This window comes from Haliotis asinina, chromosome 6 (genome assembly GCF_037392515.1).
Source record: "Haliotis asinina isolate JCU_RB_2024 chromosome 6, JCU_Hal_asi_v2, whole genome shotgun sequence".
Taxonomy (NCBI): Eukaryota; Metazoa; Mollusca; class Gastropoda; order Lepetellida; family Haliotidae; genus Haliotis; species Haliotis asinina.
The window spans coordinates 53,487,584-53,510,799 of NC_090285.1; the positions used below are offsets into that span (position 1 = coordinate 53,487,584).

General features: G+C 40.3%; 1 protein-coding gene across 1 annotated transcript; it reads right to left on the reverse strand.

The window, feature by feature from the left end:
- Positions 1-463: 463 nt before the first annotated feature.
- Positions 464-23,108, reverse strand: LOC137286884 (DNA-directed RNA polymerase III subunit RPC2-like). The gene is made up of 30 exons (XM_067818898.1): positions 22,932-23,108; positions 21,936-22,025; positions 21,604-21,668; positions 21,169-21,244; positions 20,541-20,641; positions 19,935-20,144; positions 19,625-19,706; positions 18,516-18,665; positions 17,789-17,905; positions 17,075-17,260; positions 16,074-16,187; positions 15,744-15,854; positions 15,016-15,105; positions 14,680-14,842; positions 14,152-14,305; positions 13,942-14,016; positions 12,793-12,891; positions 12,429-12,556; positions 12,079-12,164; positions 11,074-11,197; positions 8,496-8,654; positions 7,428-7,548; positions 6,662-6,805; positions 5,951-5,999; positions 5,743-5,760; positions 5,395-5,500; positions 4,831-4,927; positions 2,173-2,370; positions 1,931-2,020; positions 464-1,649 (listed from the first exon to the last, which is right to left on the reverse strand). The coding sequence occupies exons 1-30, from the start codon at positions 22,998-23,000 to the stop codon at positions 1,517-1,519; spliced, it is 3,405 nt and encodes a 1,134-aa protein (XP_067674999.1). The 5' UTR covers positions 23,001-23,108; the 3' UTR covers positions 464-1,516.
- Positions 23,109-23,216: the final 108 nt, after the last annotated feature.

The following is a 23,216-nucleotide window of genomic DNA, read 5'->3' on the forward strand; positions in this document are numbered from 1 at the left end:
TTATATTGTCACCATAACTCACAGTAAGACAGGTCACCTGGGGTAGAATAGGTCTTCAGCAACCCATGCCTGCCACAAAAGCAGACTCTGCTTGTGATAAGAGGCGACTTATGGACTTGGTTGACACATGTCATTGGTTCCCATTTATGTCAGATCAATGCTCATGCTGTTGATCATGGGATTGTCTGGTCCATACATCTTTATTTACAGACTGCCGCCATATAGCTGGAATACTGCTGAGTGCGGCATGAAACTTAACTCACTCACTATTACGACCAGTACAGTTTAGCACTAGACCAAACCCGACAAGGCAGCTCACACTTGGCTGTGTTCCTTGTTAAATATACTGTCACCAGATCACGGTCTTGTTTCCCAGGTATGTAAACAATGTCACAGTCAAAATAGTTTAAAGTAAATAGAGAAAACAGAAGTCACTGTTTTCACATAAAAAAACAAACAATGATAACTTTATAACAAAATAATTTATTTCCTTCATTTCCATGAAGTGTACTATGTACATTCATAGGAAACCATTTTCTCAGTACAAATATGCTTATCACTCACAATTCCTTCACAAAACAGTTGACATGGCTGAATGCACAGCTGTCTCATGTACTTTACCAACTCCTTAAACATGCCAAGTGTTGCGGAGAATGATCTCAGCATTTGATCAGATCTGACCTATGTTCAGTTCATGAAGTGATTGAGATTAGCTTTAAGCTGCTTTTAGCAATATTCCGTCAATATCACGCTGGGAGACACCAGACATGGGCTGCCCACATTGTACCCATGTGGGGAAGGGAACCTTGGTCTTCAGTGTGAAAAGCTAACACTTATACCACTAGGCTACCCCACCATATAGATTTAAATGATGGTGGGCAGTACAACAACCAACAAGCTCACATATTCTTGACAATCTTACAAAACAAAGCGACTGCATTATTCTTGACATTCATACAAACCACATCCAGCACTTGATATAAACACCTCCTTAACTCCTGAGATGAAGTTATGGATATGTTATGTCAAACATTCATGCATCTCGATCAAGCTTTCCCATTCTCTATAATGAGAATAATAATAAACTCTTAGAAGCTGTTCATTCTGACTGCTTCAACAGTCCACTCTCTTGATTTGAAAATCAAGAATATCAAGAAGGACATAAACATCCACAGACATCATTCACACCCAATACAGCAATTGTCATCCCAATGATTAGGAATTGAAAATAATTCACACTCATCTGGAATCGATGACTTTAACTTGCAATCATATGCTCCTCATACAGCCAAGGGACACAACTCTGGACAGCGACTTGCAACAGTTTTCACCTTTGGCTCTGACTCATTCACAAAGGACCAGTCCATTATACAGCAATATTGTCACAGCTGTACTCAGAACTGTAGACCTCAGTCTGTATCATCTTCATTCTTGATAATTTGTAAACATATACTTTGGGACACTGACAGGTGAGTGGTAGGACTAGCATTACAACCCCCTATAGTCTCGGCCAGCCCTAGACTTCATTGTACTTCTTGAGTGTGAGTCGGGGTATGATGTTCATGGACTGGAGCTCCTGGAACAGCAGCTTGCAGGCGTACGGCATTTTCAGAGTGGAGACGGCCTTGGAGGACTTGCAGTACTGACACCTGAACAGGCAGAAACGTGGGTCTCATTTGACAGCTACTGGCAGACACTGCTTTATGATCAGCCAGCAATATTGCATCTGTATTATGTTTAAATGTTAATCTGGGTTGGAGATTTCTCCCTAACAATCTGAAGGCGCCTTTACTTGCTTTGTTAAGACACTCTTAGTCAAATTATTGAAAACCTATGACAAACTTCATAAGTAATTGGTAAGTTCTAGGCATGTTAGCTGAAGAATATGTTACATCATAATTGTGAAAAGATAAACAAAAGTAATACTGACCATCCTGAGTATCCCAGAAGACCACACTCGCCACACACATCCACCTCGAAAGCATCGCTGGAGATCATCAACCTCTCCAACAACAGCATGCTGTCACAGACGCAGAAGTTAATGAGCCAACATTTAACCTACATTGTGTATTCTACAAAACATTGGTAAATTTTGAAATGACTGACGCAAGACTTAAACCATTTCCGAGAACAATGACAGCAATCACATCTGACACTGTGACAGACTCCTACCTTGCACCATATCCGATGAGACAATCCCTCTCCATCTCCCCCAGACGAAGACCCCCATCTCTTGACCGCCCCTCTGTGGGCTGGCGAGTGAGGACAGCACGGGGCCCTTTGGCCCGGGCATGCATCTTGTCCATCACCATGTGTTTCAGCTTCTGGTAGTACACCGGCCCAAAGTAGATGTAGGCAGTCAGCGGTTCTCTGTGAGAACATGGCAGGGAGTTAACTACAGGGAGTTCTACAGTGTTCCCAGAAATTATTGAGAAAATCTTTGTTTTTTTCTAATGATGCTAAGATTGGAAAAAGGGCTTTCACTAAGCACTAAGCATGCTAAATAAGGGAGACAACTCTTGAAGGCTTAGAAGGCAGCTCATTACGTCAAAAGTTATCTCCCTTGTCTGAGCAGACGGCTTCCTGTTGTGACATGGCAGAATTTACAGCAAGAGAGAAAAGAAAGCTCATTCTAGATGATTTTGAAAGGGGTGAGGCTGATGCTAAAGTGTTAGCTTGTAGACATGGTATTCCTCTGTCTACAGTATACAGAACTTTGAAGAATATTCAAACAGGAACCGGGATAGAGCACAAAGCAGGGGCAGGTCGGCCTAGGAAATTCAGTGTTGTGGATCGTCGAAGACTTGGGCAGATTGTGAGTAGGGGCAAATTGAAAAGTGTTGAGAACATCAGAAATGAAATGATTAGCAGAGGAAGTCCTCAGGTATGCAATGAAACAGTTAGGCAGGAATTACAGAGACTTAATTGGGTGAAAAAACGTGGAATTCCCTCGCCGTTGATGAAAGATGCACAAAAGGAAAAACGTTTAAACTGGTGTCGGGCTCATGAAAATCAAGATTGGGATAATGTTTTCTTTTCGGATGAAAGTTCTGTTTGGTTTTTCCCTAATTGTGTGAAAATTTGGACCAAAGATACTGTCAAACCTATCTACCAGCGACCAAAACATAGCCCGAAGTTTCACATGTGGGGTGGCATATCGGCTCGCGGAGTGACGCCATTGTGTGTTTTCACGGGAAACTTGACAAAAGAAAGATACGTTGACATTCTAAATGGTCACCTTCTTCCGACAGCACAAACATTGTATGAAGATGATTGGATTTTCCAGCATGATAATGACCCAAAACACACTGCGCGCTACACAAAACAGCGGTTGTCGGGCGAAAATGTTCAAGTTTTAGACTGGCCCAGTTACAGCCCAGACCTAAACCCAATTGAGAATGTGTGGGGAGTCATGAAGGACAGAATAAACCAAAAGGGACTGAGAAATATTGAAGATATGAAGGCCAAGGTGGTCCAATATTGGGATACCCTGTCACACGATTACCTACAAACTTTGATGGGTAGTGTGCCTAGGCGTATTCAGGCATGCATTGCTGAGCGAGGAGGTCTAACAAAGTACTAAAACAAGACTGAGACTGTAAAAGGATGATGTTTTAACATGTTTATGTAAGTAAAACGCCAGAAGTTAATAAACGTAATGAGTTACATGACGCAACATGATTCTCAATAATTTCTGGGAATACTATACTTGGTTGTTTGGTTTGTTATGCCGTACTCAGCAATATTCCAGCTATATGGCTGTGGTCTATAAATAACTAAGGGTGAACCAAACAATCCAGTGATCAACAACATGTGCATCGATCTGTGCAAATGGGATACGATGATGTGTCAAAGTGGTAAGTGAGTCTGACCAGCCAATACCGTCAGCTGGCTCTTACAACAATCATGGGTCTAACCCAGATCTTCACATGTAACATGTACGTAGGGGGGTGTAACAAGTCACTGAAGATCTGTTCTAACCCAGATCTTCACATGTAACATGTACGTAGGGGGGTGTAACAAGTCACTGAAGATCTGTTCTAACCCAGATATTCACATGTAACATGTACGTAGGGGGATGTAACAAGTCACTGAAGATCTGTTTTAACCCAGATATTCACATGTAACATGTACGTAGGGGGGTGTAACAAGTCACTGAAGATCTGTTCTAACCCAGATATTCACATATAACAAGTACGTAGGGGGATGTAACAAGTCACTGAAGATCTGTTCTAACCCAGATATTCACATGTAACATGTACGTAGGGGGATGTAACAAGTCACTGAAGATCTGTTCTAACCCAGATCTTCACATGTAACATGTATGTAGGGGGGTGTAACAAGTCACTGAAGATCTGTTCTAACCCAGATATTCACATGTAACATGTACGTAGGGGGATGTAACAAGTCACTGAAGATCTATTCTAACCCAGATATTCACATGTAACATGTACGTAGGGGGATGTAATAAGTCACTGAAGATCTGTTCTAACCCAGATATTCACATGTAACATGTACGTAGGGGGATGTAACAAGTCACTGAAGATCTATTCTAACCCAGATCTTCACATGCAACATGTACTTAACGGGATGTAACAAGTCACTGAAGGTTTGGTGCACTGTAAAACCATGGAACGCATTGAAACATTGTACCACTGTGGTCTTTTAAACTGTATGAGTTGATAAAAAATCGTAGACAGTGGACATGTAATGTGGTAAGGAAATGACTAAATGTACCACAGTCTAGAACAACACATCACACCTACCAGTACAGCCTGAACCTTACACGAAAATACAGACTGACACTGGCGCATAACCAAAAGTACTAACCCTGTGATTCCTGAGGTCACATAGTCTTTGCCGAGGTAGCTGAAGCCATGATCCACCAGCACCTCAGACAGGTCTGTCACCTTGTCCCCTCCAAATGCTGAAGTAGATACCAAGATCATGACAGCAAGCTCAAACAGCATACCTAATTTTGTCAAGTTCTTTTCTTCTGTATCCTGTTATTATGTTGTTGATGCTGATTTCAAAGCTTATGTCACTGAATGCAACTAGAGAGAAAAAACAAATACCAGGTTCGGTTTTCAAATACCAGATTTGGTTTTGAAAAACATATCATCACAGAATAGAAACAGTGAAACCTGATTTGTGGGTTCAAACCCCACTTTGCCACATTTACAGTTTTAAGTTTGCCAACACTCTAACCAGGTTTGCTCAAACGATGCCTGTGCAGAGGGTTTTTCTCACACAAACTGAAGTAGAATCTTGTTGACAGCAACCTTAATACTCTCACCCTCACACACAACAGACCACACAGAAGTTTCTTGGAATATTTAATAAAAAAAACGTAACTCATGAGGCACTGATACTTCATCTGTCGATTACACTCACCTGTTCCATAGTGGAACTTTCCCTCCAACACTCCGGCTTTGCCTCCAAGTAACTCGATCAGCTTGCCAACCGTCATACGTGATGGAAAGCCATGCGGGTTCATGATCTGCATATCCAGCATATATATAGTGAGGAACAGGTGTCCAACAGCTACCCATCCTACCTCCCTTGGATTTGCCCATTAAACTAGTTAACAAGAGCAGTTAGGTCATTTGGTGACTGACAAATACTCAGAAAATTAAAAAGACTTATGATAAAAATGAATCATGGATGTCAGGATCTAGTTTTCCTGCAGTAGTTATCTGAATTAATGGCAAAAATATCTGCGGATTCTTTGTCAATACTTACTATGTCTGGACATATTCCCTGAAGCAGAAAAGATAAACATTTGATTGAAACATCGTGAACCCAGCATATGATTTACATGAATATGTGACTGGCATTCATTAGTCATTAATCTACAGCACAGGTCTGAGAAATGTTGAAATTTTGAAGTCAGCATAGATATGTATCCATTCATATTCACCATTTCTGTTTCTTCAGAAGTTTGACTTACCAGATCAGTAAAGGGCATGTCTTCTTGAGGAACAATGAGACCACAGACTCTGCAATGAACATTGCAGTGTTCATACAGATCTTGTATTACATCTGAAGTGCCATGTACACTTCGTTCCAAGGCCAGCTGACATGTACTAACTCAAATGTTAGCGAATTACACAATGGCTATATTTATGGTAAGCATAACGATATTTCTGAACGTTGCCAAACAATAAACAATAGCTTTATGCTGGAGTCAGTAGTATTTCAACTGCACTACAGTGACAAAAAACAATCAAGTCATCGACAACAAATATGAGCTACAATCTACAATGACACACAACTCAGCCAGGTCACCAACCGCAACCTCTCTGACTGGCTCCCATGATGAGCTTTATGGAATATGGTGTAGTGATAGTAACTAGTTGTAAGAACTAGTCAGATGAGCCAGAAGACTGGTCTTTTCGTGTAACAACAATTTGTCTACTAAAGTTGTGATGATTAGCCGCAGGTGTCTGTGCTGTTTGCCAGTGGTCCTCTGGAAACATGACACTGCTGATCTTTAGTACCTCATAACCCCAGAACATTATTTCCTGACATTGACACTGCTACCCAGGGTTAGTTAAGACCTAATTTGGCCCAGAATATCCCAACTGTACACAATTTTAGAGTGTTAGTCTGTCGGAAAAACTGTACGCTCTTTTTACATGGTCAACTGCCTCCTCCTCACCCCTTCTGCCCATGTCGACTACTGAACTTGTCCCCGATCTCAGGTCTGCGGGTCTGTCTCTGCAGGATCTTGATGAGGAAGGCTTCCTCCGGATTGGCTGTGATCAAGACTTTCTCCACATAGCATGCCTCTGGGGCCTTGTACCTGCATCATGACATACCAGTTAACAGAAAGTAGCCATGAACTCAGTGTAAATTCCCTTCCACATAAATGAAGTGAAATCAGGTATAACTCAAACATATTGTGCTCCTATAACATCATACTTGAGTGGACTAGTCTTGAGTGAAGCTGGTTGTGAAGTCCTGGCCCACTCAGTTGTGATATCATGCTACAGTTTAGCATCGATACCTTTTTTAGACACATTACCTGGACTCCAAACCTTGTTTTATAACCTTAGCCCCTGGAGGAATAACAACAGTACCATCACAACGTCTTTTGGTAAAACACAGCTGAAGATCACAACATTAAGTCATGCCACAACCAACTGAGGGAGTCACTGGTAGAGTATTAGGCATCAGTAGAGGGCCCATATCATTAGGGTCAATGTGACATCACATCAACTTACAACACCCGTCAGACACAGGTCAGCCAACCTATTCAGAAGGCATTTCTATAATAATGACTGGTCTATCATATCTGTAAGCTATATAATGAGTGATAACAAGAACGTTTACTTTTTGAGTAGTATGTGTAACTTTGGGCTAAAGACAACAGCTGGAACATACTTCATGACTAGGTAAACATTTCAACTGTAATTGTGGCTTACGTGACTGGGACATCTCTGTACTCTGGCTGCTGTGGTTGACCAGAGGTGGACGTGAGGGTTGTCATGGTGATAGTTGGCATTGCTTTGTTGATCATCACTTGTTTATTTTCTATCTTCTCTCCTGTAAATAAGATGTTATCATGAACCACTGCTCCAAACAAAAAGAGAGAAGACATCTGTGTTTTGAAATATGAGGCAGTCAGGATAAATACAGACATCCTAGTTTGTAAATGATATGGTTCAGAAGTATCATAATTCATCTGATATCTTCACTACGAAATGTCAGTATCCGAACAACATGTAGCCTATGATGTCCTCCAAACTGACCTGCAGTATCCTCCTAACTCATCTGTAGTATCCACCCAACATACCTATAGTACATTTCTACCTCACCCATAGCATCCTCCTAGCCCACCACAGTATCCTCCTAATTCACCCACAGCATCCTCCTAACTCACAACTCGCCCATAGCATCCTCCTAAATCACCCATAGCATCCTAACTCACAACTCGCTCATAGCATCCTCCTAACTCACAACTCGCCCATAGCATCCTCCTAACTCACAACTCGCCCATAGCATCCTCCTAAATCACCCACAGCATCCTCCTAATTCATCCATAGCATCCTCCTAACTCACAACTCGCCCATAGCATCCTCCTAAATCACCCACAGCATCCTCCTAATTCATCCATAGCATCCTCCTAACTCACAACTCGCCCATAGCATCCTCCTAAATCACCCACAGCATCCTCCTAATTCATCCATAGCATCCTCCTAACTCACAACTCGCCCATAGCATCCTCCTAAATCACCCACAGCATCCTCCTAATTCACCCATAGCATCCTCCTAACTTACAACTCGCCCATAGCATCCTCCTAAAGCACCCGTACTATCATCCTAACTCAGCCAATGCATCCTCCTAACTCACCCATAGTACCCTCATAACTCACCTGTGGTATCCTTCTAACTCACTTGTGGTATTCTCCTAACTCACCATGAGTATCTATCAAACCAACCTGTATTATCCTGCCACCTCACCTGTAACACCTTATTACATGTCTCCTCACCTGGGGCACAGATCCCGTCAGCATCCAGGGCTTCATGTCTCCAGATAGGCTTCCTTGTCGTGGCGTCCAGGAGAGGACCCTTCACTTTGTCAAATGTCTGGTTGGCATACCGCTTCAGACAACATGTCTGTTTCCTGTACACCAGACAGCGGCCAAAACCTGTTCCATGGTGGAGGAAAAGGAATGCCACCTTACTTATGAACTTATGTTATTTCTACCATCCTATATGTTAAAGATGAGACATAAAATGGGCAACAACTTAAAGGGGCACTGATGCGGAGCGAATAATGTTTCTCGCCAACGGTCTAATTACGAAACCAAACTGCAATTTGGTCAGCGCCCGCTCCTTCGACCGTGACGGACAAAGGAACTGGGCTCCTGTCCATATCAGCAGAATTTTTTCACGTAAACAGTCAGGAGGCCGGATGCCCATCATATGCCATTTGTTTAAAAATATCCATGGTATCCCTTGTCCGATCGTAACCAAATATCCCAGCAGTGTAGTACTTTTAGGATGCTTGGATGGTATAGTTACTGATCCAATTTGATCCTATTTCTGCGTTTTTAACCTCGATATTTAATCATGTTACATCAAAATATGATGTCTACAGGCACGTAGCAAGCCATTTGTTTCAGTACGGAAGATTGCAAAGCTTTATATTTAGGTAGCTTTGAGTGTTGGTTGAGCTGTGATAGCAAATATCATACGTAAATTTTGGTAGCTATGGTAGCTACAGTGGTTTCTTATTTATGATAATAAAAACACAAAGTTGATTTATTTGAATTCGTAAAAAAAACCGATGACTTTGCCTTTGGTAGAGAAATCTGAAAATTTTCTTACGTAAAAAACCCCTTAATTCACCTATTTACCAAAGTACACAGCAAATGCCAGTGTGTATTCCTTATGTAACGAAATTCCGTTGGTATCCTCAAAACAGTTTCGGCCCATAAGTGTTTTCAGGTTGCATGCGACACAGAGATTACATCTTCCTTGCTGTAACTCGCGCTTGATGGTGTAAATACACGTGTTATTTGTCATCATTCCCTTAATGATTTTTTAACAGGTATAATTAGTAGTAACACCACTTCGGTTACTCAACAAAGGTTCCCATTTGGCATTTCTCCTGTCTGGAGTAAATACTCAACATTATAAATTAAGGTGTGTAATGGCAAATGTATTGTATGTTATGTAATATGTGCATGTAAGTGATGCAAGAGGTTTTATCAGCTGAGTTACAAAAGCAAACATCGATCAAAGGATTAACCGATAACACACTGATTGATTAATTACTTTTATCTTCTAGCAGATTTGTCAAAAGGCAGAGTGTGTAGATGACAACACCCTGTCGTAAAGGGTGAGTGCAAAAACAACATCCTCCCTTCAAAGAATTAACCACCTTGCGTTGATTGATTGATTGCTCATTATTGGTTAACTAAATTACTTAGAATAGTGGACGTCATACAATTAGTTGCCAGGTGTGCTATCTTGGGAGACCAATGAGAGGTTTATCTGGTTTTCACCAACGAAAGACGTGAAACGATGTGTTACTTTTTCGCAAATGAGACAGTTGTAAGACATGCGACACAGAGCAGGATTATTTACCAGCTGCAGATGAATGGAATATGATTTCTTGTACGTGGATATTGATGGATACACTCCTGAACAAGGTAGTAGCCTGACATTGTTGCTATAAAATTAGTCTGTTTTACATTCAGTATTTGCATTTTGTTTTAATGTATTTATTGTAGCATTCAGCAGAATCTGTATGACAGAAAACAGACACTAGATCGCGTATGTGTGTGCAATTGGATCCACATTGGCAATCTATACAATGTATAAATGTTGCTGTTATGTTAGAAATTTACTATGAGTATAAGCAGATCGTGTGTTCTTTTGTTAATTTTCAGAATCATACAAATATGACAATAAACTAATTAGGGTTATGAGGCAAAATATAGAGACGTACATTGGCTTCGTTATTTTCCCGTCCTAATAGTTTTTACCATTTCTACCACTGGCAGATGATTAACCTTCAAAGTGTTTCATTTGTTTTCATAATACATTTGTAATGAAGTAAAAAATGACTTCACCTCAGTTGATCTGTCTATAATTAAACTATCAGTTGCGCCTACGGACTGCTGCTAGAGGTCACGAACCAGTCACGAATTCTGGGATATCATCCGGGTACTCACGGGAGAAAAACAATAACAAAAGTTAACACCAGTCCACGGAAATTGCTCCGCATTAGTGCCCCTTTAATTGTGTAACTTCAACCTTGTCACCACTGGTTTCACGAACATGTTACTAATACAGACTGACTCTCATCCATTCCAATGCATGCACATGTACATATACCACATTCTATCAGCCTCTCATTTACCAGATAATGGGTCAAGACATAGTGCTGAAACATTATGTGTGTGTATTATGATCCTTGCCTCCCCATAAGCTGTTGGCTCATGCTATGGTGCGGCATGTCAATGAATGCCATGGAGTGTACAGATATGCTGGCACTACATTTCTGACAAATTATGTGCAACAATATCACTTTCCATATGTTGTTACGTATGACTGTACCTCTGTCTAGTGACGCCTTGTTCAACACTAGAGCATCTTCTATGTCATATCCGCTGAAACTCATCACAGCCACTGTCGCGTTCTGCCCTGCAGGGAGCTTGTCAAAGTTCACCAGTTCAATAGTCTGGAAATACATTCATTGATCTATCATTAAAAAACAGACTATATGAAAAGTCATGAAATTTTCAAATCTTGACGTCACATGATCTAGCATTGTGATTACTGATTGGTCAAGGTTAATTTGAATATATCCCATAATATGCTTGCACTATAAGGGCTGTAGTTATGTATGGTAACTTTTCTTAAGAACAGAAACAATATCAACATTAGAAGAACTTTAGTGCATAAAAAGTAATCTCGGGAGGCAGCTGCTGTCCCTTGCCTCTTTGGTCTACCTATGGCCCTGAATATTCAAGCAAATGAAGGCATCCCGTATACGAGTCTAGTTATTGAAACTAGTGATTGACATACTCAGCAACAATCCTTAGGTTAGAGTGACCTGGTTCATCAACTCACCTTGTCCATCAAGCTTAGGTCGCTGGGTTGAATACACATAAAGGGCGATAACTAGGGATCGATCTGGATGCAGTCTCATGTCTCCCAAATGAATAGTTTATGGGAACATATTCAGTCCATAACTTTATTGGCTGTAAATCTTGTGCTCAGCACTATTCCTGCCATGTGACTACAGATGGTAAATACTCAATTCTGGACTTTACAATTCAGTGATCAACAACCTATTCTGTCCATCAAAGGGACATCACTGTGACAGTGATGCTGGTTAGCCTCACCCTGAGGCTTGACTAACAACGAGATTGGTTTACAAGAAACATGCTGCTCACATCTTTGTGAGCCTTTTTTGTTCAACAAAGTCTACCACAGCACTTAGCAATATTCCAGCTATACGAAGGCACTCTGTCAATAATATGGACCAGACAGTCAAATGATTGACATCTTCATCAGTCAAAGAACCATCACTATAAATAAGCTGTTGGTGACTCTGACCTTGGACTTGACGAGTGGACTCTGTGGGTAGACCAGGAGGTACATCAGCGTGTCGATTCGGTTCCTCTGGTTGTATCCTATGGAACCTGCAACACATAAAACAAGTCACCAACAATCACAAGCAGAGTCAGAATAATATTTTAATATTTTGAAGATTAACACACACTGGAAAAATCTTAAAAAATCTTCACAATCCATAAAGGCAAGAATTCACTTCTAAATGCAATTCAAAGACCGTAGTCCACCTGGCTCATTTCAGATGGCAAAGGAGTCGTTTAGTAAAATAGTAGTTATGTTTGTTAATTATGCATAAACATTGTGATTACAGTTTGGTCTTGTTTGACACCTACCCATGGCCTGTTTCCCCATGGCACACTGGTATGTGTTACGAGGGGACTGGTTGTGGTGGGGGTAGGGGATAAGACCGGCACACACACCCAGGATGGTGAATGGCTCTATCTCCAGGTGGGTGGTGTCACTGAGAAAATGAAGAAACAATCATTACACCCAGCCTACCTGTTTGCAATGATGTTTCGTAAGTATCACATGAATTCAGCATGACAATCACCTAGAATGATATTATCTACATAACATACAACATGACTGACAAGAAAGTCTTCAACTAAAATTTAAACAAAGAGAACCCCAACTTTCTGGAAACTGTAAATCAAAAGTGAGCATTTGGAACATCAGACTATATTTCCTGTAGCTTACCTATTAATGTCCTTCTCATACAGTGCTATCATACAGTCGTTCTCCTCATTTACATCAAGGTACTCCACAAGACCCTCCTTCAGAAAGTCCTCAAAACATCTGAAATAAGGGAACGAGTATTGAATATTTTTAAATGATGATTCATCAGTTTCGTAGCAATTTGTAGTGAATGAATGATCAAGGAGAGACACTGTATTTCACTAAAGATGTCCCACAATAGTCATCAGTTTTTGGAACATAATTAGAGTAGGTTTTATACAACAAAGTAATACTTATGCCACCTAATCTTTCACTACACAGTAGAGTTCTTCAACAAAGTCAATGATAAGTAGAATCAGATGGAAATCTTTAACACTTATGAGTGATTTATCAAACAGATGCTGATTCAGACACTGGTGAGACATATACATCTCTCAATATTTCTCACCTATACTACAGACAAAGGTGGGCCAGCTTTACAAACCACCACACTGACTGTGCTGTGTTGAGTACCTCAGGCATGCCAGAAAGCAATTGTTGTGGAAATGAACATTGGTTTGACCGAATCATGATTCCAGGTTTGTCAGCACCATAAAAATGTTAATGTGTATTTCTTTCCAGCATGACCCATGAAGATCCAGGTTAGAATTTGTCTTCAGTAATCCATGTTTGTCCTAAGAGGTGACTAACAGATTGGGTGGTCAGGCACGCTGACTTGAATGACACCTGTCATCATATCCCAAATGCGTAGATCAGTGCTGATGATCACTGGATTGTCTAGTCTAGACTTGATTATTTACAGACTGACATCATATAGCTGGTATGCTCCTGAATGTGGCGTAAAACTAAATTCCCTCTATCACTAACTCTTTCCAGAGTGGCAACTGTCGGTGACCAATATTATTTTGAGCTTTCCTCCCACATAGATAAATTCCACAACAAGATATGACTTGAAAACTATTCAAAGTAAATATGTTCTCACTCACTCTTACCTAAAGGGACAGTGGGGTAGCTTAGTGGTTAAAGCACTCACTCATCACACCGAAGACCTGTGTTTGATCCCCCACATTAGTGCAATGTGTGAAGCCAATTCCTGGTGTCCCCCACCATGACATTGCTGGAATATTGCTAAAAGCAGCGTAAACCTAAAAGCCCATCACTTACTCTTACCTAAACCCCTGACTCAGCTCCTTTATGTGCTTGTTCGTCACATAGGGTTTTCCGTTCTGTACTATGATGTATGGTCTGCAAGAAATAATAACAAAATGCTGTCAGAGATGTTCTAGTCCCTAGCAATTCAGTATGAAAGTAATTTCAAAACCAGTACACACGTAAAAGCACTCAATGAGACATTGTTGTTACATTGACTCTGACACCGACCTGCAGACTCGTCCTCCATCTGAGGCGATGTACACACATCGATGACCATGGTTGGGGAAGATGGACACAAACTCGCTGATGTAGCCAGCCCGACGCATCATGCGGAATGTACGGACAAGACGCTTGTAGTCTCGGATCACTCCAAGGATGTTTCCTGCAAGTCGTAATTGTAAGAAATACACATGACGTGCCATTGAAGACATGCTATTTTTTCAACATGAAGTCTCATTAACATACACTGATCCAAAACACTAAATGCTAGCTCGGACTTCATTACAAAAATATTCCCCAAAGCACTGACGATCCCCAACACTTTGTAATCAGCAAGTATTAGACATCTCATCTTACCATTGCTGACAATTATTTCTTATTCTTTCTTTGTCTCAAATCAAAACACTGCACATCAATCTTGCATATTAATTCTTCATGAACACTGCATGTATATATCACATAGACGCGTTGACCAGAGCATGATGGAAACTGATAATGTAAGGCATCAGGATGTATTAGAACAGAATGTAGACAAACCATTGAGGAATACAAGGTAGACATAACAACTGGTCATCTCCTCCCCACTAAGCAGCTGTACATCTTCCACACCAAGGTTGAATGCAAGTCGGATCAATGGCGCTTCATCCATGTCTGTCGTGATGTGAGTCATCAGAGCCAGGTTCTTCACTAGACCACAAGCCTAAACAATACAGATACAAGTGATATAATAATTGTACTGTAGACGCATGGTTTTTGCTTACTGGTGCTATCAGAACATCAGTTTTAGATATTACCATTTCTGCTCAAATATTTCATTATATAGTTACACAATCACATCAATCAGTCTACTCTTGCAGTGGCTGGGTGACTTACCTCCCCTTCTGGTGTGTCAGAGGGACAGAGCAGACCCCACTGTGAAGGTTGCAAGGATCGAGGTCCACTCACTTTCCTGGTCTTCTCAAACTGTTCATAAAGACATGGTGAAGTGTCATTACTGGTGTTTCGTTCATTTGTTTGTTCACGAGAAGGGTTGAGATGCTTTTAAGAGTATTATCATTATCATGACAGGAGTTTTATAAAGCACACATATCCATGCAACTAGTAGATGATCAAGAGGTAGCTATTTTACAGTTAATCACTGAATCTCAGCACTACATCATATTATAAATATCAACTCCCTGGGGAACATACAACTCTTGCAGCCACAATGCACAGAGAATTATTGCAGTTTCCTCACCCTTACGAGGCACCCATTCACAGCTAGGTGAACTGGGACACATAGTGACAGTACTTTGTTCACATTTACTGCATCTGCATGTTCCATTACCTGCAACTATGTGTTTATACATACTTCATGTATCCACCATCTGATCATATACGATATACAGTCCAGTTACATCACAGCCAGTAGGCTTCGTGTTGGAGAAGAGCATGTGACATTTGCCACCTGATGAAATACATCAGCATGAGCATGCATGGTGGTAATAAACCTTGAAACATAACAGGGCCGTGCCGGGACTGGCACAATGTCAGGCTTTGGGGCGCTTTGGAGCATAACTCTGGAGAGCGAAGCACCTCGCCGTGTTGCTGTCGAATCATACCTGTGAGGAGATCCTTGTCATCATTCCGAGAGCTGAGATATACGAGAGGCGAGACAGAACCTGTGTTACTCCAGCTCTCTCCATTTTGAACCTCTTGATTGTCCAGTTACCCTGACAACGAACAATACAGTGCATAGTATTTGCCAGAGAGCAATGCAATATATTTAAAAAAGCCCTTTTTCAAAAACGAGAAAACATGAAGAATCACAGTACTGTCAATTAAACACAGACAGCAAAACTACTGTAATACAGTCATTATGAATCTGTTGATAATGAAGTTCAATACATTGTACACTAAATGAGACATGTACAACTGGCTAAACTACTCACAGTGGAGATGGCATTGACAAGGCCGTTGGTTATCTGGTCCTGTCTCATGTGTCGCACAATGTCAAACTGAGCTGCTCTTGGCTTGGGAATAGTCATGTCGGCTATCTTCTTCAGCTGAATATGAAACATCACAAGTAGCTCTACATATCACAACTTAGTCATGTTAAATTTGAATTCACAGTTTTAGGGAATTCCATAGACAACCAACTGGTCTAGTACCAGCAGCCCTTTGCCAATTTCTGCTTATCATGGTCTCAAGGACCAGCAGAACGTGTTAGATAGGCCTCTGTACACAAATCATCAGAGCTGGAGATCCGTTATAGTGTTGTAACTGCTTCTTCTTTAGTTCATATATTACTGGTATGAAAGCATCTCACCAGTAAATGATTCAATTCCAGTGTGCATGTTAGTCAGTTGATATATTTTCACCCAGTCAAGAATATTTCACTTGTATGACTACTGTCTGTAAATAATCAAATCCGGATCACTCTTTTCAGTTCTTTTGTATATTATCAAATCCATGGTTGAGCAATGATCTTATTCATCCTGATACTAGGACACATCATCACCAACTTTATCCAGGCATCACCATAGATGTTTTATTTCTCAACAGTATGAGACAAGTCACCTCAACAGCCGAGTCATTATGTTACCTCTTAAGACCAGCACAGTTGCTGGGTCCAGTTTTAAGAAGGATTCCCAATGGAAGCTACATTTTTTGACAGAATCAGCCAAGTTGAGTTTGGTTTTACAACACGTAAGTCCCACAAATCCCACAAGCTTGAACAAAAAACGAGTGGGTAAGTATGATGTTGTCTCGCTTATAGCAATATTCTAGCAATATCACAGTGGGGACATCAGAAATGGGTTACACACATTGTACCATGTGGAGAATCAAACCTGGGTCTTTGAAGTCACAAGCGAACGCTCTAACCTATCTAAGTCAAGTCTACAGTCTATTGTTAACATTTCTTCAGTACCATCTTTTAAAAGCACATTACCTCAGCATTGAATTTCTTGAAGAGATCTTCGAACAGAAGGGAAAGAAGCTGCCCTGCCAGTTCCAGTCTCTTGTTCCCATAGTAATCCCTGTCATCAACCTTCACCTTGTCACCTTCGGCTAGAACTATCCTTCGCACCATCAAGGCCAAGTACACAGCCTTGACCTTGAAGTTCCACTGTACAACCTGAGGTCAAGAACAAGGTAAATATGACCTGAGAAACCTAACCATCAATCATTCATTTCAAGCTCTGATGATTCCAAAAGCGAGTGATATTTAGCATCACTGGGTTTTCAATCAGTATGTCCTTGGGTAGGGTGTTTACAAATAAGTAGCGGCTGGTGTTGTATACATTGTGAAATATTTTGCTCATGTGACACTTCCAGTCCTTGAGCATTGCTTGATGGCTGCCTTTAATAACATTGTGAAACAAACATTCAACAGTTCAACGCAGTTTGCACATTCTTAGAAACTTAGTGCTTTCTAAGGGTTCCATTACTGCAGAAGAGTACGATGCTGTGTTGTTTGAAATAAGTCACAAATTAATAGGCAGTATCTAAATTTTGTATTACAGATATTTTGACCAACTACATGTAAACAACTACCAATTTTCAGACAATTCTGGTTTGTATAAGTTATACATATTACATCCAATGACTTATTCCGTTCACTCATATACGTGAGATGATGATACATTTCAAGTGTCCCACTCACTGGAACATGAGCAAGGACTACTCCATGTAGGACATCTCGGGCTTCATCAACTTTTGTCTTCTTGGAACCAACCCAAACATTCCGTGTGCGAATTTTATTTCCAATAAACTTCAATGCCTGCAAAGAAAGTATCAGTCATCTTATAAACAGAACTCATAACCTCATTTACAAAGGAAAACATGAATAGCATGAAGACAGAACAACCAAGATTTTCTGTAGTCTCAGGAAAAATGGAGTGAGTGAGTGAGTTTAGTTATACAGTGGAAGCTGTCTAATCTGGCACTGACTGTTACTGACTAAATAATCTGCTTTAGCCAATGTGCCGGATTTCAGAGCTGATGATAAATGCAAAAGCCACAGATGGGCCCTGTTTTACAGCTTCCACTGTACACTGCTTTTAGCAATATTCCAACAATATCACAGTGGGGGGACATAAGAAATGGGCTTCACACATTGTACCCATATAGCAAATTGAACCCTAGTCTTTGGCATGACAAATGAATGCTTTAAGTACTAGGATATCCCACTGCATCCCATAAAAAAAAGCATCAAAACACTGCCAAAAAAACTCAAAATTGCAAATAAAGCTAAATACCCTGAATTAGCTGATAAACTGCTGACAGTGATATGTCACACTCTTCCAACATCTGTCTCCTGGAGTTACTAATTGTATCTGTTTGACACAAACAATAACCTCAATGACCTTATAAAATCTGCATGAGCTGACCTGGTTCTGTGTGAAGACCTGCGCTCGGTGACACTCCTCCAGACAGGGTGCCATGGCTGCCAACACCTCCTCCTCACTGCCGATCATCTGCACGATTTCCTGGTCACACTCGATTCCCATCGCTTTGAAGGCAATAGCAACTGGAATGTCCTAAAACATGAATAGGGAATACACTGAAAGTAATGTCTGTCATGGAACTATCCACACATGGTCCTGAAAAACAGATGAATGCCCTACAACATCAATAGAGGCTACACTGTGACATCCATCTCAGCAGTATCCATACTCAACTTCAGTTGACATGAAGACCACTGATGGGACCAGTAACATCTACAGAAGCCACTCTGTACATCTTCCTCGGCACTATCTATACTCAACCTCAATGTCCTTGAAGACCACAGATGAATGCCCAGCAACATTGACATCTCAACAGATGTTGACTGTGACATCTATCGCAGCAGTATATGCAATCAAACTCATTGGCCTTGAAGCCAGCAAGCATTGATTAACAGAGGCCACATCTATCTTGGCACTACCTACATGCAATCACTCCAATACGTCTTCACAGGACAAGCAAGATTCCACTTGACAACAGTACAAGAATCTGTACTGAAAAGTTGTACAGAAGTTGCTATCTATAAAGTTTGTCTATATTGTACACACAAACAAACAAACAAACAGACAACCTAAACAGTTGTACTTCCAACTTCAAAAATACCTCTCAAAGAAGTAAAAGCACAATCATTGACAACTTTGTGTCCAGCCACAGGAATTGGAACTGCTAAGTACAGTATCCAAGGGAGACTGCACTCAACAGACTAGTGCTCAAACTCTGCCATGTTCAAGACAGTCTAACACCTGTGTGAATGAAATTTATCTTGAGATACAAATACTTGTTTGCAGCATGGTGAAGATTCATGTAAAAGCTAAACATTCAGTAATTCATTGCAGCCAAACTGCAAGGCTGATTCCCAAGGTGCCAAGCCTAGGATCAAGACAATTTTCTAAGGACTGCTATCATGAAGCAGGAATATACAAACAAACACAAACAAACAAACAAACAAACAAACAGACAACCAAATCAGTTAGCAGAAACAGGTGTGTCTCACCTCTGAAAAAGTGTTGTGCTTGAGATAATATTTCCCATGTTTGACAACAACATATGTCTTACTCTTTCTCTCATGGGTGGAACTGGAAGAAACAAATCAACATTCAGCCATTGGAAACCTCAGTAATACAGGTATGTGGGAAATACTTTTAGCCAAGACAAATTGCCAGAAATGCCATTTATTTCTGTAAGAATGTTGTTTATGTTTTTTCTTATCCTCTAATTCACACTGCAACGATATTTTCGGTAAAACTTTATCAAATTCGATGAAATGTGACACAGAAGGTAGTTCTAATGCTCTCCCTCTGCACCTTGTGACTGAGCACTCGATTGTCCCTTTGCTGCTGATATCAACGATCATCCTGTTCTTAGACAGCTGCTCCTGAATCAGGATGACCTTCTCCACGCCCTTCACGATGAAGTAGCCGCCAGGATCCATCGGACACTCATTTAACTTGGCCATTTCTGCTGGACTCTTCCCATTCAACACGCACTTGGAACTTCTCAGCATTATCGGCATTCTGGATAGTGTAAAGGCATTTTAGTCAACAAACCTGATTTCTGAAATAAAACTGAAGTAAAACAGTTTAATGTCACATTCAATGGTACTGCACTTCTATGGCTACCAGTCCTTGTTTTATCCTAATTCTGTGCGCCATACAAGTACCCAACAAGTACCATCCTTTGACATGACCCAGATGGGGATCAAACCACAGTCCATCAACAAAAAACTTCATCTCTTGACTAAACCAAGGAGGAGGTCTACTGCAATAAGCATGTCCATGCATTTTGTTTCATAATGGGCAGTAGACTATCCCAGTGACAGTCAATATCATGCAAGGTTTTAGCAAAGTTCAAACTGACACAGAAAGAACAAATAAATTGAAAAATGTATTGAACACCCTTGCCACACTTACCTGCCAATAGGCAGGCTGTTACGGATGATCCTCTGGTTTCCTCGTGTGTACTCAATATCCACAGTGACCGGGGCCGAGTAGGTCATGTCTCGTAGGCGACACTGAAGCATTCGCAAGACTCATCTTGTTAAGGCGAAACAGGTTCTTCGCTTGTCTTACTTTAGTATCTTCAGTATCAGCATACGTGTGACTATGTGCATCTGGGGTATTATTCGTAAGCTCAACCATGAAGATCCGGGTTATAGTGTTTGCCTTCAGTAACCCATGCTTGTTGTAAGAGGCGACTAATGAGATCAGGTGGCGAGACTCACTGACTTGGTTGACACGTGTCATCGGTTCCCAGTTTTGCAGATTGATGGACATGCTGTTGATCACTGGATTGTCTGGTCTAGACCCAATTATTTACAGACTGCCGCCATGTAGCTGGAATATTGCTGAGAGCGGCATAAAACTAAACTCACTCACTCTTCTAAAATCTGATGCTGATATTTTGAACCGGCCTCATAAATCTTTTATGTTTTGTTAAATGTCAATGATTCAAGGCATTGCTAACATTTACATACTTTACAGACTCAGGATACCCCTTTAAGTTCCACAGAAAAATATAAAAAAAAAACAATATACTGACCTCATGTGGAGAGATTGGCTTTGTGATGTTGAACCCTTCTTCTACATCTGGCATGCCAACATAGATGTTCAGGTACCTTGATACATGAAACCAACATTTTAAATTCTAGAGAGGCATTGATATACATTCACTAACACATTTCATAATGATTTCATAATTATTTCCTGAAGTTTAGCAAGACATATGCTCTTAAGATTTTGCATTAACTAATGTCCAAGATTGTGGCAAAAGTATTTTCGAATTTTCAGTTAACAGATTTCAATGATTGCAGCCCATGTCCACAGTGAGTCCACTATCCAAAGATTCAATACATTTTCATTTCCCTGACAATACATTTTCATTTCCCTGAATACTCCATCTTTACAAATTTAAGTACTTTCAATCAAAACAAATAAATAGTTGGACTTTATCTTTAAGGTCAGCTGAAAGACTCACTTGACATAGAAATTGGGGTCAGCATCAGACGTAATTTTCTCATTTGCCCTCATTATCTTCTTAATCTGAAAACAACATAACAAAGATCATTTCTTGTAAAATAGGGAGCTAGTGCTAAATTACCTGGTTGAAAGATGTTGGTGTTTGAAGGATGCAAATATTTCATTCTTTTCACAATCAACAAATTCAGTGTGCAAAATTAGCTTGTCAAAAGGTAAATGACATTATTGAAGTATTAGGTTTGATCAATTAAGTTGCTGATGAATGTTTATCTCACTACTGATAAGTAATTAAATCATTGTAAATAGTGAACAAATTGAACGGCGGCTTACCTCAACATTGATGAAGTAGTTGAAGGAATCGATGTGCTGTTTGACAAGGCCTTTCACTTTGAGAAAAGCAGGAAGTAGCTTCCACTTGTCCTGGAGATCAGAACTTGAATTAAACAGTGAAAGGAGAGATTTCTTTTCGATTGTTATCAGTTTATTTAGTGGATCAAAACCCAATACTGTTATTTACACTTACAATCATTTTACATATGTATAAAATATGCATATGGTAATTTCATGATTATATTATTCTCAGTAAAGTATTTTTGGTTTACATGATTTTTCAGGTGTGTGGTCGTTAGGATCTCTCACCAAGATGCAATGGAATTTAATGTCAAACTTAACTGTTGTATAAAATTCATAGTTCAATACAAAATATTTTAACAAAAGCATTCAACATAATTTCACTCATGTCGTACACATGCAGATCCTGAGGGTAGGTACTGGAGTTGAAGTTTATTAAATGACCATTGATACTCTTGTTCAAACAGGTGACAATAAACTGTGCACCTCCTCTCCCTCAGTTGCAGGTGTATATGTGGAGGAAAGACTTCCACCTGTACCCCTACTTAAACTTCATTCCTGCCAAATCATATACCACTGGAATATATATTTCTCATCTGATATGGATTAGTTTAAACATGGTTCTTTCATTGTATCTGAACATACTGAAACGCATATCCAACTTCTCAAAATGACACTCAAAGAAATACTTCCTCGCCGATTTAATTAAGGGGGTACGGGCCACATAGTGAAGGCTCACACAAGTTCCACAGTGCTAGCCCACGTTACAGCTGTCTGTGGACAGAGCTGATTGGTGAAAATGAGTTACTTTGTTTTCATGTTTTCGTAAATTCACAGCTGGCCGAGGTATTCTATTACTGAAACCATGTAATTCAATCCCATAGTGTGTAACTAAGCCGAAAAATCGCCTCCATTTGATTTATCATGTCGTCTGTGCACGGGGAGCCAACACAATACATTATTCAATGCCTGTACCTTGACAGTACGGATAGGCTCCGACAGTTGTTCCTTGTCCATTTTCATGATATCCTCTATAGACTCCATTGTTTATCTGTCATGCACAGCGATCTCAGGTCCAAATATCTACTTGCACGTGTTGCAAAAGTGTTGCAGCATGAAATGAACAGCCATTTTCCTTGATTAAAATCCGGACTAATGGTACTATTTGTAATCTGAAGGAATGTTTGTTTCGCTGCTAGATGAGATAATTTCATTGAAACGAAGATTATTCCTGACACATACCAATGTACTAGCTCAGTA